The sequence below is a fragment of the Syngnathoides biaculeatus genome, chromosome 9, assembly GCF_019802595.1.
Source record: "Syngnathoides biaculeatus isolate LvHL_M chromosome 9, ASM1980259v1, whole genome shotgun sequence".
Lineage (NCBI taxonomy): Eukaryota > Metazoa > Chordata > Actinopteri > Syngnathiformes > Syngnathidae > Syngnathoides > Syngnathoides biaculeatus.
In genome coordinates, this window is record NC_084648.1 from 3,896,867 (window position 1) to 3,914,984 (window position 18,118).

At 45.5% G+C, this 18,118-nt stretch overlaps 1 protein-coding gene across 3 annotated transcripts in view; it reads right to left on the minus strand.

The window, feature by feature from the left end:
* The window catches only part of cnnm2b (cyclin and CBS domain divalent metal cation transport mediator 2b), a 67,822-nt gene that overhangs the window by 25,961 nt on the left and 23,743 nt on the right, over nt 1-18,118 (minus strand). The window contains exon 2 of one of the 3 annotated variants that reach the window (XM_061829904.1): nt 4,774-5,267. The exons of the other annotated variants lie outside the window; for them this stretch is intronic. Coding sequence (XP_061685888.1) covers nt 5,173-5,267 — 95 coding nt within the window. The 3' untranslated portion in view covers nt 4,774-5,172. Of the gene's footprint in view, nt 1-4,773; nt 5,268-18,118 lie in introns of those variants that run through there. 3 annotated transcript variants of the gene reach the window in all.

Here is an 18,118-nt window from a genome sequence, read left to right on the forward strand (position 1 = left end):
ACACCTAGTGCTTCTTCAAGCTAATGTGTCAAAATTACAGTAACAAACGGTACCACTTTCCCGAAAAACTCCACTTAAATAGCGCAAATAGAACATTGGTGAGAAGAGCAGTGGGGGTAGTACGCCATATCGTTTAATAATCAATTGTATTTTTTCCTGACTTTATTTGTTACGGAGGATTTTAGAGCTGTTTGAAAGTCCTTCCTTTTTGTTAGAAAATTCTACGAACAAGCGGGCCACTTGTCATGTTGCTACTGTTGGTAACAGCCTACACAGATGAATATTTCAGGGAAAACTGAAAGAGAATGTCAGTTTAAACAGGCTATATACAACTGGTGTCTGAGTTTAGGGCATATTGCCGACAGTAAATTTCTATTTGTTCCTGGTCAGAGTGAGACTCAGCCAAGACTACCCTATGTCAGCAATTCTGTTCATTACATGCATGACAAAGAGTTTATAGCACAGCCAGGGGGTTGAGGGGTTTTGGTTTGGTGACGTCAGGATCACGTCGCTGTTTTTTGAGGATGATGCAATTCTGATGGTAGTCGTCGTGATGTCCATTTTTTGCTGGAATGGTTCGCAGTTGAGTGGTATGGTTCCTGGGTTGGCACCTGCGAATCTGAGATGATGGACCTCAGTCGGAAAATGGTGGAGTGCCCTCTCTGGGCCTAGGAAGATATCTTGCCCTAAGTGGGGGAGTTCAATATGTCAGGATCTTATTCATTACTGAGCCGCTGCTCCTCCGCATAGAGAAGAGCCAGATGAGATGGCTCAAACATCTGGTTAGAAAGCCTCACCTGGATATGTATGGGCAGAAGACCATAGGAGATGTTGGAGATGCGATGTCTCCCAGCTGGCCACAGGATTGCCATAGAAGAGCTGAAGAAGTGGCTAGGGAGAGGGAAGTCTAGGCATCTATGCTTAAACTGCTGCCCCCGCGACCTGACCTCGGATAAGCAAAAGTAGCTGAACTTCTGGACCTTGCATACGCTGCAACCTGGCACCAACCCACAGTGAAAGTGTTTGTGAGGAAAAGTCTACTGGAATCCTATAAGCCACCACTTTTGGACATCTGGGGTCGTCCAGCTGGGATGACGTTGAATACATGCTGGGTAGTACGGCACACAGTCGCATTACACTCATTGAGGTCAAGGGGCACTTTCAGTATCATCCATTCAGGAAAACTGCTATCGCCTGTTAGTTTTAATATTTGAACAGTTTCCACTTTGTAAAAAAAATCCCCGTGAATCAAAATGCAACAGAAAACAGACTTATTTTCCTCCACACAGAAAACAGGAAGACATTCTGCTTACCAACAGCATAAACTGCTAAACATCATCAATTATGCACAATTAAAGGAGGTTACATCAGGGTTATAGTGACCTGTATAACCATGTTTATTACCATATTTCCATTTCAAATACAAAAATATCAGCAACCTATGTACTTTTTACAAATTAGAAAATGCAAACAGCAGCAAGCAAATGATTTTTCAGATGGTCAACACCCTATAGATTTCTTTTGTTATTCTCTATTTATTTAAGAAAAACTTTGGGTCCCTCTAATTGCAGAATTACAGCAGCCCAGCTATGATTGATCCATCCATCGATCCATCCATTTTCTGTACCACTTATCCTCACTAGGGTCGCAGGCGTTCTGGACCCTATCTCAGCTAGCTTCCGGGAAGATGTGGGCTACACCCTGATATATATTTAACTAATATCAAACACTGTACTGGTGTCCATTTTCGGTAGTAGTCATCATGAAGATGACTATAAAGATTTGACTTGTTGCGTCACTTTCCATTGGTAATTATCTTCATTTTCCATCTGCTGTCCTATGAAAACAGAAGCTAACCACAATGCTGCCCTGGTTGTCTTTGTTGGTTTAAAAAGAAAAAATATAAAAGGATACTGTCATCTCAGGTGGCTTCTGTCATGTTTCGTCACACCGTAAGCACAACTGCAACCACTCAGAGATGCAAGCTGGGGCTGATAAAGTTTCAAGCATTTGGTCTTACTGTTTCAATTTTTAATACCATCAACCTAGAGTTCAGACAAACAATCTAAATCTCAATTCACTATTCACGTTAACGAGAGATTGTCAATGAGAATCATTACTCCTCGTACTGTTACTTAATAGTCATCGTCCAACAAAATCAAAATCCAGTTTTATTATTTTGAAAACTTTTTGTGGGGACACAGTGACCGACTGGTTAGCACATCTACCCGGCATTTCTGAGGATCGGGGTTGAAATCCTGGCCTCACCTATGTGGAGTTTGCATGTTCTCCCGTGCCTATGTTGGTTTTCGTCGGGCACTCCGCTTTCCTCCCACATCACAAAAACATGCATTAATTGATAACTCTAAATTGCCCATAGATGTGAATGTGGGTTTGAATGGTTGTTTGAGTCCATGAGCACTGCGATTCGCTGACGACCAGTTTAGGGTGTACCCTGCCTTTCGCACAAAAATAACTGGGTTGGCTCCAAGATGATGAATTAATTACTTAATTAATTAATGACTGAATGAAAACTCTGTGTTGGGCAATTCACTGAGACAATCTAAGTGGGTCAATGGTGAAAACCACAGCCAGAGTCTTTCTACTCATTGTTGAAATGTAGAGAAAATGGGAAATTAGTAAGTTTTACACTGACCTAAACGGTTTGATCAGTATTGGCTGATATTTAGTATTTCAAGCAGACGAGCCGATCAGCTATCATGTCATGATTCGCTGAGCTGATCAATGGCGTCATAGATTGGTGATTGTTTTTTTTAAGTTGCTAATCGGTGATCGGCCCCAAAAACCGTGATTGAGTAAAGCCTAGAAATGATCCCTGAAGTGCACCTGTATCCCTGACTTCGGCCCTCGAATGGCAAAGAGTGGTCATGGAGCCTCAAGCACAAAGTTGACAAACAGTCCTTTCAAAGCTTCAATGTACCTAACTTGTATTTAGCAATGATAGAGCCTTGTGAATACTGTCAACTCAAATAAATGTAGTTGAAAATATATTCCAACACGTGGAAATGGTTAAAATTGTCACTATTCTGTGTATGCAGTAGGCTGATGGAAAACGAACATTTTGGATTGCATTTTATTGGTTACGTTCAAGTACGCCTAATCATGATTTAAGAATCTAGACTTGCTCCTTGACAATGAAACTCACAACACACTCTGAGCAAAGAACTACAAAACATTAATTAACACAATTCACCCACCAACAATTCTAAAACTATTTGAAATATACCCTGTACAAATAACAATGGACAGACTTTCCCTTTCACCCCTTGTTAATTGTTGCAAAAATGTACTTGCAATACTGAATGTATAAACATAACTAATGACCATGCATCGATCCAAATTAAACAAAGATGCACCTATGGAGCGATCCATCTGTACTCCAAATCCAAGCCTGAGAATGTCCACTCTGGCCTTCAGAGACTAAACCGTTTGCTCTTTTCCACCATTCCCAGTGTATTTATGGAATGCAGCTTTGTCATATTTTTCCATAGCGTAATTTTACCCTATAAATAGGCACATAAGGCTTGGGGAGATGGGGTGGGAGTATGAGGGGTCAGTATCTGTTGTGGACACTCATCATTCCCTCCCTCTCTGTCTTCCACTATTTTTCCAAATATTTGAGCACTGGCAAATATAGAGTAACACAAAGTTGATGGGAAAGCATCACATATGCTGTAATTTTTCTGTGAAAAGGAGGCTTCCTGCTATTTTGACTCATCACCGACTGAAGTAATCTACTTGCCTTATACTGTTAATGTGATTCTTTATTGAAAACAAATATTCTGGCAGGAAATAAAAGAGAATCGTTTACTGCAGCCCATCACTGATGACTTTGAATGAGAGGCAAGGTACACTGCAGACAGCTCGCCATCAAATCACAGGACTGAGAAACTGTAAAGCAGGATGTAACAGCTAAATAGTTTACGTAAAAACAAACACCTCACAGCACACCACCCACCTAAAAACATGTCATATTGAGTTAATGGTGACTTTGTCTCAAGGACTGTGAAATTTGGCCTTGTTTCTATCAATTAAAATAAAAGTTTTGATGCATGGAAGGTTGATTGAGGACTCTAAATTGCCCATAGGTGTGAATGTGTGCACGAATTATTGTTTTTATGTGCCCTCTGACTGGCTAGTGACCAGTTCACAAACTAAAAACGGTAGATATTCCAACAGCTTCGCCCCTCTTGTTCTTAACGTGTTAAAAAGTAAACTTACAATTCCATTGTAACTTGCTTTGTTTTGATATTGTTGTCACATCGTGCACTCACTACGTGCATATCTTTTGTTGACAAATAATGGCCACTGTTGTTCTTAAGGAGCACCATTTGCACCATTGAGATTGTCAGATTATCGCAACACTTGTCACTTTAAACTCCCTAATTTTCTTGAAATCTCGGTGCCATTTGTACAATGGTCACTGCATCAGACAATTGCTCTATTCATCAAACAACTCGAAGGCATGGATGAATCTTGGTTAACTAAGACCGCCAATATTATTTTTCTTAATGTGTCCTACAGTCTCAAAATTTAATCCCCAAATGCAACTGCTGCAGATGAAGATTCAATTAGTGTCCCCGAAGTGATAAATTGGTTGAGTGGACAGGAACCCCAGCAACTTCTAAATGCAGACTGACCATATGTATGACCATAAATGTAAAGATACAGTAACAATACATTGTTTTTTAATATTTATATTTAATTACAAAATATAAAAGTTATGCAATGCATAAACAGTCTTTCATGACAAGTCTATTTTCAAACCCGTACACTTCAAGTTCATGTCACGCTGGACGGAATATGACAATTCAGACATGAAGTCAGACAAGGAAATACACAGAGCCTTGAGTAATTTTAACATAAAATCTATAACTTGCTACATTGCGTTAGCATCAGTTGTCGTATGAAAACAGGTACTGAATGATCATCAAATTAGCTCTGGAAAAATTATTTTCTTCTCTTGAAATCTCTACTTTGAAACTTAATTTTGCATCATGTACACAAATGCCTTGTGAAAAATATCACGTTTTCCAATCCTACAATTTTCACATTTCATATTCACTCCACTCAGTCGTCGCATAAAATCGAGTGAGAGTTCCTGTTCAAACAAAGTCGAGTTGATAGAATTTATTAATCCTGACATGAAATTTATGGTCGTACAGGGGACAAGGCATGTCTGACACCAGCACCCCCATCAGCTGGGTCAGCATCAGCGCTGTGATCTGGAGAAGGTGCTTCATTGGCTGAAAGACAGGAAGGTTAATTACATTAGACCAATGAAAACTGTTCAAGCAAACTGAGGCTTGAAGCCGGGAAAAGTCGTGAAAATTTTTTTAAAACACTTAGTGCACTGTTTGCTAGTTCTCACACCAGAAGAAGCTAACTGGAGAAAACTGCACTGGAAGCTACTCCAAGGCAGAGGTTACAGGAGACTACGGTGCAGACTTGGGAATTATCCATTTCAATACCAATTTATGTTTGCCATTTAACCACGACATATTACTCTTAATGTTTCTAATAGTAATCATTTACAAATATAAACACACACAGATACAGTCTACATTATACATAGAGATAGATACTGTACTCTGTAATACATTACCTTCAAAACTAATTCATTTAGAGGGGAGACATTTGATATAAATACAAATATAACATTGAAATAAACCCTAATATAGAAAGGAAAAGTGTCTATCTAATTATTTTCTTTTTGTCAACACCCGGTAAGAAAGACTGGCTCACTTTAAAAGAAGATATTATATATAATCAAGCTCTTGCAATAAATCCTACAAGCTATTTAGGATTAGTGCTTATTTTTTTACGTTAATTCCAGATTTAAGATGGACTAGCTACAAGTGTTTAATTTAATTCAGTAATGTAATTCTCAAGTCATCATAAATGAAAAAGAATGTGGCCACTGGGCATATAGTGTACAGTACAGATGACTCAGTATGATAGCTAACGTTAGCAATAATAGTTAATGGTCATTAGTTGATAAATTGTTGATAAACTGTGACCGTGCATTTTTAACATGTCACTTGGATAATGTTCCAATATCAGTACTTCCTAGTACAGCATTGACAACATATATGATACTTACACTTCCATAAGGTGATCGAAAATTGAATCTTGCATTGTTGTCGTTGCCTCTGTTCAATGTGACGTGACGTGAAAAAAAAAATCACATCAGGGGGCATTAGCTGTGACTCAAAACGGATTAGCCAACGCCAAAAGCCAAACGCATTCCTCATAACGCCTGCCCACCCGAGATGTTTGAGAAAGAAAACGAACAAAGTTAGGCAGCTGCAACGCAGAAATTGAAGCATGAGCAAAAATGTCAGGCAGCGCAAATGGGAAAATCGTCATTCCAAGCAAAAAAACATTTTCATTGAAGGATTTTTTTTGCTTGAGGACTTCACTTATGTAGTGGTTACTCTAAGCTATCACAGTGCCCAAAGTTTGACCCACCAACAGATGACTGCTGCCTTGCCCACTGGGAGCAAACTAGTGTTCAGTGGGTTGCCCAAGGAACATTGACATGTGAACCGTTGGAGATGGGACTCGAACCACCTACCCTTCAGTCAAAAGACAATATAGCTACTGAGCTGTAGCCACCCACACCTCCCTTTATTGCGGGCAACGTGGGATCGATTCCCGTCAGTGATGATCTCGCTATGTTCCCTGAGACTGACTGGTGACCAATTCATGGTGTAGCTTGCCTGAAGTTATCTGGGATGGGCTCCAGCTCTCCCATGACCCTTGCATCCATAAGCAGCTTGGATTGATATCATTAGCCCATAGTGGGCTTGTGGAAAGCGTCCGGCGTTCGCTCTATCCAATACGCCACAGTCTTGTTCCAACGCACGACAGATGCACTTAAGGGAAGGTAAACTGTTTATAATTTAATCAGCCTGTGAGCTATCGAGTTAGTGAACTAAGAAGCTAAACAGACTGTTCCACTACTGTGACATCATTTAAAACATGAGCACTTTGCTCGGAGTTCTTATATCTGCCAGTCACCAATTAACACACACATAAGGGTACCGGTAGGTAAATTGTTTATTCTGTTCGCTAGCTGAAAGCTAAGAAGCTAAATAAATAAGTTGCTTGACTGCAGCAACATCATATAAAATGTTGGCACATTGGGCTGAGTTATTGTGCACGTTAGTGTCATGCTCCTGGATTCCAGCCAGGGCTGGGCGTGGCCAGCTAATCTGAAGGTGCACACCTGCGCCTCATGACCTTTGATTAAGACCCAGTACATATAGGAACCGGGGGACGACTATTACTCTGCTAGATCGTTGCCTCTCATGCCTCGTTCCCGCACTACCGTACTCCTGACGTCTACCTCCCGTGTACCGACCAACGCCTGTCTCCCGACCTACCCCGTAAGCCTGCCGTTACTGATCTTGCTGCTTGTTTGGACTGACTCCCTGGTAACCGACATTGGAACGAATAAAGGCTTATTCCGCACTGCTTACCTCTCACCTGAGTCGTGCATTTGGGTCCACCCCCGAGTCTCGTCCGTGACAGAACGATCTAGCCAAGAACATGGACCCAGCCGACTCTGAAGCCATTCGCCGTGCGCTGCAAGTGCAGGGCAAACGCCTGGGTGAGCAAGAGGCTGCTCTCCAGGGTATGACTCACCAGATCCAGGAGCTCTGCACCCAGCTGCAACCGTGGCTAGCCTCCCAAGCTAGCGCGGCCGCTCTTGTGCCTCCCCGTGCCACCATCACTCCGCTCTCTCGACCAGAGCGGTTCTCAGGCGACTCCGGTAACGTCAAGCCCTTCCTGGCGCAGTGCGATCTCCACTTTGAGCTGCAAGCTCCCGCTTTTCCCACAGAGCGCTCCCGGATCGCCTTCGTGATTTCCCACATGACAGGGAGGGCGGAGGCATGGGCCACCGCCGAGTGGAGCCGTAACTCGGAGACCTGTCGCTCATGGGCGAGCTTCGTCTGCGCGCTCACCCAGGTGTTCCAGTATGCGGCTCCGGAACGCCAGGCAGCGTCGTCACTCATGACAATTCGCCAGGGGCGTCGCCGCGTGTCCGACTACGCCATCGAGTTCCGGATTCGGGCTGCCGAGAGCCGCTGGAATGAGGAAGCCCTCCATGACGCGTTTTACGAGGGACTGTCCCCAGATCCGTGGTCACCTCGTGGCCATGGATCTTCCGCCTTCGCTTAACTCCCTCATCGCATTGGCCCTCAAGGTGGACCAGCGCCTCACCGTGCAGAGACAGATGGAGGGCCTGAGGGAGGAGGAGAGGGAGAGTCGCAGTCCGGTTGTTTCCGCTTCCCGGCCACCCGTGTTGTCAGCTTCACCGGAAGCCATGCAAGTGGAGGGGCTTGGCAGCTCAGCGGAGGAGCGCTTACGTCGGCGACGAGAGGGACGCTGTTTTTACTGCAGGCGTTTGGGACACTTGATCGCCCGTTGCCCGACTCGACCAGGGCATTCTGACATCAGGATCGGTACTCCGGTGAGTGTGCGGTACACCGCGACGGGGTCAGGGAGGTCCCTTCTTCACCTCACCTTGGGAACGGACTCCCGTTCATGCTCTGTGACAGCTTTCATTGATTCTGGGTCGGAAGCAAATCTGATAAATCCCCGCGTGGTCGAGGAGCTGGGGGCAGCAACCTTTCCCACGCAACGGTTTCGTCACGCCTATGCCGCCAACGGCAAGTTCCTTTGTCGGGTTACACATCGCACTCAGACGCTACGTATGAGCTTTCCGGACGCTCACTCGGAGCGTATTAGCTTTCATGTCTTCGACGCACGTAGTAGCGACATCATCTTGGGCAGCCCGTGGCTCAAAGAACATAATCCGCACATAGATTGGACCACGGGTCAGATCAAGACTTGGGGAGAGGACTGTCTCAGTCGCTGTGTCGCTGTCCGGAGAGACAGGGGTATTCAAGTTGCGCCGGTTTGGCTAACAGAATCTAGTACCGCCCTGGACCTGACCGCAGTGCCCTCCTGCTACCATGACCTACGGGAGGTCTTCTCTGAATCTAAAGCAAAGTCTCTGCCGCCACATCGGTCATACGACTGCGCGATTGAACTCCTGCCAGGCACCTCTCCTCCCAGAGGGAAACTGTTCTCTTTAACCGGACCAGAGCATCAAGCCATGAGGGGCTACATCGAGGACTCGCTGGCAGCCGGACTCATTCGCCCCTCATCCTCACCAGCCGGTGCGGGTTTTTTTTTTTGTCAAGAAGAAGGACTCCACGCTGCGACCCTGCATCGACTACCGAGGCCTGAACGACATCACAGTCAAGAACAGGTACCCTTTGCTGCTTATCTCTACAGCATTCGAACTCCTCCAGGGAGCCCGGATCTTCACCAAGCTCGACCTGCGCAGCGCTTACCACCTGGTGCGGATTCGGGAAGGGGATGAGTGGAAGACGGCATTCAACACCCCCACAGGGCACTATGAGTATCTGGTGATGCCCTTCGGACTGACTAACGCTCCGGCCGTTTTTCAGAACTTCATCAACGACGTGCTTCGGGAGTTCCTGAACAGATCTGTCTTTGTTTATCTGGATGATATTCTCATCTTTTCAGCAGACCTAACCTCTCACATTCAACAAGTCAGAGAGGTGCTCCGGCGTCTGCAGCAGCACCAATTATACGTGAATATGGAGAAGTGTGAGTTCCATCGGGCATCCGTGTCCTTCCTGGGCTTCGTCCTGGCTGAGGGAGAGATACGGATGGATCCCGGGAAGGTCGACGCGGTGCTGCGGTGGCCTACCCCCACCAACAGGAGGGACATACAGAGGTTTCTGGGATTTGCCAATTTCTATAGGAAATTCATAAGGAACTTCAGCTCCGTGGCCGCTCCTCTGCATTCGCTCACCTCGCCACATACCCTCTTCGACTGGTCCGGGACCTGCCAGGAGGCCTTCAGCAGGCTCAAGGCAAGTTTCACTACTGCGCCCGTTCTCATTATTCCGGACCCAGATAACCAGTTTGTGGTGGAGGTGGATGCATCAAATTCAGGAATCGGAGCAGTCTTGTCGCAGAGGAGTCCCAGGGATGGAAGGATCCACCCGTGCGCGTTCCTGTCTAGAAAGTTGACCCCGGCAGAGAGGAACTACGACGTGGGAGATAGGGAACTGCTGGCGGTCAAGAGCGCGTTGGAGGAGTGGCGGCACTGGCTGGAGGGCTTGCAAGTACCGTTCGTTGTCTTCACGGACCATAAGAACCTTGAATACCTGAAGTCGGCGAAGAGGTTGAACGCCCGTCAGGCCAGGTGGGCCCTATTTTTCACCCGCTTCCACTTTAAGGTGTGTTTCCGCCCAGGCTCCAAATACGGCAAGCCGGATGCACTCTCGCAGATCCACGAGGGAGGGCGCACGGATTCAGACGCCGCTACTATCCTGCCAGCGAGGTGCTTCGTGGCCGGTTTCACCTGGGCGATCGAGTCGTGGGTGAAGGAGGCTCTGGGAGAGACACCGTCACCCGCGGATTGTCCGTCGGGCCGCCTGTTCGTCATCCCATCTCTGCGGGGAGACGTCATCAACTGGGTCCATACCAACAAGACGGTCTGCCACCCGGGTATGGCGAAGACACGTTCAGTGGTCGAACAAAGGTTCTGGTGGCCTAACCTCAGCAAGGACGTAAGGGAGTTCGTCAACGCCTGCCCGGTGTGTGCTGCCAATAAGACTTCCCGCCTACGGCCTGTTGGTGAGTTGCAACCCCTGTCCATCCCCTTTCGTCCGTGGTCACACATCGCGCTGGACTTCGTCACCGGCCTGCCGCCTTCTCAAGGGAACACAGTGGTGCTGTCCATAGTGGACCGTTTTTCCAAAATGGTCCACTTCGTGCCGCTTCCGAAGATCCCGTCGGCCAAGCAGACAGCCCAGTTGGTATTAGACGAGGTCGTCCGTTACCACGGCCTACCCCAGGACATCGTTTCGGACAGGGGTCCGCAATTCAGCGCCCGTTTCTGGAAGGAGTTCTGCAACCTCATCGGCGCTTCAGCAAGTCGGACATCGGGTCATCACCCAGAGTCTAACGGCCAGACTGAGAGGATTAACCAGGAATTAGAGACCGGTCTTCGATGTCTGGCATCCAGAGACCAGAGCACGTGGAGCCAGCACATCAAGTGGGTGGAGTATGCCCACAATTCTCTACCTTCCGCTTCAACAGGTATGGCTCCACTCCATGTCGTGCATGGGTATCCTCCGTCCCTGTTTCCTCCACTGGTCACAGAATCCACAGTTCCGTCAGCCCTGGCCGTGGTGCGACGCTGCAAACGGACCTGGGAAGCAGCTCGGAGGACACTGCTGCGCATGAGCAGCGCCTACAAGGCCGCAGCAGACCGCAAGAGGAGGGCCGCACCAGAGCTCAGAGTGGGACAGCGAGTGTGGCTCTCCACCAAAGATCTCCCGCTGCGGACGGAATCCCGCAAACTTGCTCCCAGGTTCGTTGGCCCGTTCCCGGTTTCCAAAGTTATTAACCCGGTCGCCGTCTCGATGAGGGTGCACCCGACGTTCCACGTCAGCAGACTTCGCCCGAATCGCACATCGTCGTTGGCTCCTCCGCTCAAATCCCCCCCGTCCCCTCGCATGGTCGACGGTGGGTTGGTGTACACTGTGCGCCGGTTGCTGTCTTCTCGTCGCAGAGGAAGGGGGGTCCAGTACCTGGTGGACTGGGAGGGATATGGCCCGGAGGAGCGCTCTTGGATCCCCTCCCGCTTCGTCGTGGACCGCTCCCTCATCAGGGACTTTCACGCGGCTCACCCTGATGCTCCTGGGCCGTCCAGAGCCGGCCGTTGAGGGGGGGTTCTGTCATGCTCCTGGATTCCAGCCAGGGCTGGGCGTGGCCAGCTAATCTGAAGGTGCACACCTGCGCCTCATGACCTTTGATTAAGACCCAGTACATATAGGAACCGGGGGACGACTATTACTCTGCTAGATCGTTGCCTCTCATGCCTCGTTCCCGCACTACCGTACTCCTGACGTCTACCTCCCATGTACCGACCAACGCCTGTCTCCCGACCTACCCCGTAAGCCTGCCGTTACTGATCTTGCTGCTTGTTTGGACTGACACCCTGGTAACCGACATTGGAACGAATAAAGGCTTATTCCGCACTGCTTACCTCTCACCTGAGTCGTGCATTTGGGTCCACCCCCGAGTCTCGTCCGTGACAGTTAGTCCCCAATTATTCTAAACACTGGAAAGTTAAGTGTTTATTACTTCAGTGCCACACACTATGCAGACAGCAGTTCACGACTGCAAAAGTCAACAGATATTTGATTGACAGGTGAAGGCTCATCTCCAGTGGATTCAGTGGACTGACCACACTTGCAGCTTGAGGGCGGGCGTTCTCATGACTTCAACAACATTAAAAAAAACTGCAAAATGATCATCTATCGTGACAGTTTTGCGGACATATGTGGTCTTAAAAAGATGAAAAGCTGAATGTTCATGCAGCAACTTGTTTGTGCAACTTTCTGCCCTGACAATTTGAAAAAAATGTTTATTTTTTAATAAAGGGATAGAAATATTTTTTCAACCACTTGATCGATTAAAAATAATCACTGGTTCCAATTCTTCTTCTTACAATCTAAATCAATTACACTAGGGATAGGTAATTATGAAAAAAATAATCATGATTATTTTGAATGATGGCGACATGGCGGGTCAGATGGAAAGCATTGGCATCACAGTTCTGAGGTCCCGGGTTCAATCCCGGACCTGACTGTGTGAAGTTTGCATGTTCTCTCCATGTCTGTGTGGGTTTTCTCCGGGCTCTCCGGTTTCCTCCCACATCCCAAAAAACATGCAACATTAATTGGACACTCTAAATTTCTCGTACGTGTGATTGTGAGAGCGACTGCTTGTTTCCATGTTCCCTGTGATTGGCTGGCAACCAGTTCAGGATGGACTCTGCCTCCTGCCCGTTGACAGCTTAGGATAGGCTGGAGCATTCCCTGGTGAGGATAAGTGGCTAAGAAAATGGATGGTGGCGTTTAGTTTTACAGTAAACTCCAAATGGACTGTCAATAAACAACTAAACGCACAGTCAGTGAGGGCAGAAGAACATGCATCACATGCTTGCTTACACAGGGTGCGTTCATGTTGCGTTTCCAAGACGGAACCTTAAATACACAGGCCACGCCACACCACATGAATTCTTTTGTCGAATTATAAAGTTTTTATGGATCGTTAGAAGCCAAAATCGAAATCACCATTAAATTTCAATGAATCACCCAACCCTACATTTCACACTTGTACCTCCAGAGGTGTGCCTTCACAACAAGTTTACCAAACAAGACAACAGCATGGAATTAACCTCCCAAGTATTGCTATATAATATAGATGATGGAAGTACCTCTCCCTAAATAAGAGGGCTTTTAGTGTAGTAAAAAAGCATCGCTAAAGCCTCATGTTGTAGAAACGCTTAGTCAAATCAACGTAGACAACCTACCTGTCTTCTATGAAGGATTTTGTTTGTAAGTGGTGTGTTTTTTCACATTATGTTCTGTGACAGTTTTATAGTTCCATATTAATTCCAAAGGGAATATTTTTTTAACAATAATAACAACAATAATAATCAATTACATTTATTAAGCATCTACGGGTTCTTTACAGATTAGACAACAACAGAACCACCTTCCCACCCGAAAAAAAACCCAAAAAACTGCCCATAGTAACAACACATAAAGGTGGCTAACTATGGGCCAAAAGCCTGGGGAAACAAGTGGCTTTTGAGGCTGTTTTGAATGAGTCCAGGGTTGGTGCATAGAGGGAAGGGATTTCTACAGAGTGAGGCCAGCAAGACTTAAAAGCTCTTTACACAAAGGTATGATGGCTACTGCGGGAGATTTTTATTCTTTGATTCATCAGCAAAAATGTCAACAATTTTGTTTTGTTTTTTTCTGTCAATATGGTGCATTGTGTGTACATTATTGAGGAAAAAAATGCACTTAAATGATTTTACTAAATGGCTGCAACATAATGAGTGAAAAATTGAAGGGGGTCTCAAAATTTTCTGTCTTAGGACTCAGTTTCCACCACAGAAACTGAATAAAACAAAGAAGGTAGAGTTTGCACATGTGAAAAACGCTTATGACTTTGTTTTTTAGATGGTTACATTATAAATCTGACGACACCCCTACTTTATTTTGGTCTTATCTTGTCAATATGAAGACAACACAAAGAAGTTGAATCGGCTCATACCTCGTCTTCATTATGAGGCTTCTGTTGTAATATCACTCATCTGCGACTAGCCACACACATTCACACCCACGCACACAATGCTGGAAAAACACTGTCATTCATTCAGAGAAGCGGCTTGCTGTCGTAGCTGGTTGCGTTTGTTGTTGAAATCTCCCCTGGGTGGAGATTCCTTAGAGCCTCAGTCAGAAGGACTCGCATCAATGGGAAACCAGTGAGAGGAAATTAATGAGCTTGTGGTCAAGTGCTGCTCTATTATGTGAGTTTTGCAACTGCTGAATGGTGAGACATATTAAGGCATGAGAATAAAATTGCAGAATTGATATTTTAATCAATCTGTCAGACAGTAGACAGAGTTCTAAACTATTCATGTATTGATATGAGTCTCTCACTTGTTCATTCATTCATTTTTTTGTACCACTTATCCCCGCTAGGGTAGCAGGCATAGTGGAGCATATCCCAGGTATCTGTGGGCAAGACATGGGGTACATCCTAAACTGATCGACAGCCAATCGCACGGCACAAATACACAAACTACCATCTGCGCTCACATTCACACTTCTGGACAATTTAGAGTCATCAATTAACCTACCCTTCATGTTTTTGGGATGTGAGAGGAAATACTGAGGAGTACCTGGAGAAAATCCACACAGGTACGCAGACAGCATGTAAACTCCACACTGGATTTATCATCACCCTTGTGAGAAATGAATGAAATGAAGAAATATAAAAATTCAAAATGTAAGTGTGCCACAAAATAGGTGAAGATAAATACAATTTTATTCAAAACTTAATATTATGTATCAAAACTTTCAAGCTCGTTGCTTTTTGCCATTTTTTTCAGAACTGGATACTTGACATATTTTGTGTGCTGTTCTACCAAACACAGCATTCTAGCTGCATATAGAAGGAGATGCCACATGATGGCAGGTAGCCGATCGTTCCGTACGGTGATGTTGCGCTATCTTCTGGGATCTGTAGTTTGTGTCAACGCACCATATGAAAAGTTATTGTCGCATGTTAGGGAATTGGGTCAGGAGGCATTTCCCAGCATGCTTTGCCATAATCACAATTATCGTGTTTCATTGTGTTATATTAATATGGGCTGATCAAACTGGTAGAGACATTGTAACAACTCGGGAAATCAAAATATTGTCTGCTCACCAGGGTTACGTCTCACAATGTCTCCTCAATTTCCTCAATCTCCTTGGTCACCCGAATATCTCTGAGATGTCGCTTAGACCTTGCACTGTCGTCTCCTCATTCGCTGACAGAATTAGTCTCCAAGACAACTCAGAGATCTACTGACAACTTGACAAAGTCTCCAACAGGTCTCCAAAATGGAAAATAAAAAGTCCAAGTTCTTTGAATTTACTGTGACTCTCTGGCGAACCACCTAGTCTCCAGGAGACGTCACAGAGATGTCTCCACTCCAGGAGATTTGAGCTGGCATCAGATCGCCAAGTAGTCTCCAGGCCTAGATGGATAGACCCTTGAGAAAATATTAAACACCAGCACCAGATTTAAATGTGTAACTACACGTTTCCATACGAAGTATTCAGATTTTTTTTTTTTACAGTGCAGTACGTGGTTCTCAAGTCACGTTCTGTCTGTTGCCAACGACTGATTAAAGAAGTCTTTTCAGTAAACTTACTGAATGGAAGTTCTTGATGAACTGATGCATTCCTCTCTTAGTTGAGATGAGCTCAAGCGCGAGCACACCTTAAATGCATCGCTCTCATATGACACGCAGGTTATGTACATATTTTCCTTCTGAAGCCAGCCCGAGAAGGCTGGGAAATTGTGTCGCACAGAATGGATGAAGGAACACGTGCAAATATATAGAACAGCAGAGGAGGGGGCAGAGGCGTACACGTCTCATCAATCTCCTTAGCCATATGTCAACAAATTCAAGCCACCTATTAAGTCCTAACAGTCCCAGATCGCTTCATACTAACTGTGCAACCTTAAAATGTCCTTCCTATACGGTATTTAAGGTATCCCTCAAAGTTAACACAACAATTGCAAGCTAAGCTACTTATCACAACTCAGTCAGCAAACATCAAACCATCAGGATCAAGCTGTGTGCATGTGGTGTGTATGTGCAAAGGGAATTTTGATAGCAGGCAAGAAAAATGAGAAAAAACAAGGAAACACGAGAAGGTAGATGAAACTGACAGGTGTAACTTGGGCTTATGTGCCTCAGAAATATTATTTAAGAAGGCAATTTTCTCCATCCATACATTTTCTGAGCCGCTTATCCTCACAGGGGTTGCCGGAGTGCTGGAGCCCCAGCTGTTATCAGGCAGTAGGCATTTTACACCCTGAACTGGTTGCCAGCCATTCGCAGGGCACATGGAGAAAGACAACAGCCACAATCCCACCCAACATCAATTCAGAGTCCCTAATTAATCCATGTCTTTGCGATGTGGGAGGAAACCAGAGTGCCCGGAGAAAACCGAGGCAGGCGAGGAGAGAACATGCAAACTCCACATAGGTGAGGCCGGTATTTGAGCCTTGGTCCCAGAACCGGTCTGGTCTGGTATACAGCTGCTCCACCCTGCGAGAGGCATGGTACACCCTGAACTGGTTGCTAGCCAATCGCAGGGCACATATAAAAAAAACATTCTCACTCACATTCACACCTATAGGCAATTTAGAGTTTTTAATTAACCTACCAAACATGTTTTAGGGACGTGGGAGGAAACCGGAGTATCTGGAGAAAACACATGCAAACGCCATATACGGGAGGCCGGATTTGAACCCCACTCCTTAGAACTGTGTGACAGACATGACAACCAGTCTTCCACCATGTCACAAGCTTGCTATATTTTTCATGTTATTCAGTGATCAACACTGGGTTTATATGAATACTATTAATCCATCAATTTTCTAAGCCGCTTATCCTCACAGGGGTCGCAGAAGTGCTGGAGCCCATCCCAGCGGTCAATAGGTAGGAGGCGGAGAACACCCTGAACTGGTTGCCAGCCAATCGCAGGGCACAACGAGACAAAGAGCCGCACTCACAATCACACCTAGGGGTATTTAGAGTATCCAATTAATGTTGCATGTTTGTGGGATGTGAGAGGAAACCGAAGTGCCTTTATACTCTCTTTCGAAAAAGGAATGTTGGATCCCCGATTAACGGTTCAGGCCCTCTCCTTAGCCCAGTTGAGACACTTCTGACGTTGGCTCAGGCTCAGAAGCAGCTTTACCCGAGGAGCCCAAAAGTTATAGCCCATCTCCTAAAAAATGCTTTGAATGTGGTGGTTGTTGTTGAAGCTATAACTGGTCTCATTTTACTCTCTCTGCTAGATTCTTGAATCTTCTTTGTTTGATCATTGCTGAAGTCCACAGTCATCTCTTTTGCTGCTGCATCTTCTCCTGCCATATTTTGTCCTTCCACTAAACTTTCCATGGCACTCTGAACAGTCAGCCTCCTTAGCGATTAACTTCTGTGGTAAATGCAGTTGTCCACTCTGTAGTCTTCCCCATACAGAACCCAAAAAAGACAAATGAACCAAAATGAAGCAATTTAACAACACTTGGGGAAATCTGTCCCAGTGCTTTGAGTGCAACATCATTGATGACATAATCCTAACCCTATACAGATTTTGTAAACCTTCGAAAAATATTTTATGGTGGTTCCCCATCCAAAGCAAGAAATTCAATCACAGCTCTCTGCTTGTGACAGGCATCTGACAAATAAGTTGACAGGGAGAAGACCGACTGAAATATTTTTTAATTAAAATAAACTTTACAAGAAATATTTAAAATACAAACCTTGAAAGTTCCAGGATTTTTTTTTATGCTCTGCAATTGGCTGGCAACTAGTTCAAGGTGTATGTACTCCATCCCTCAACCATAGTCAACTGCGATAGGCTCGAGCATGCCCATGACACTAGTGAGGATA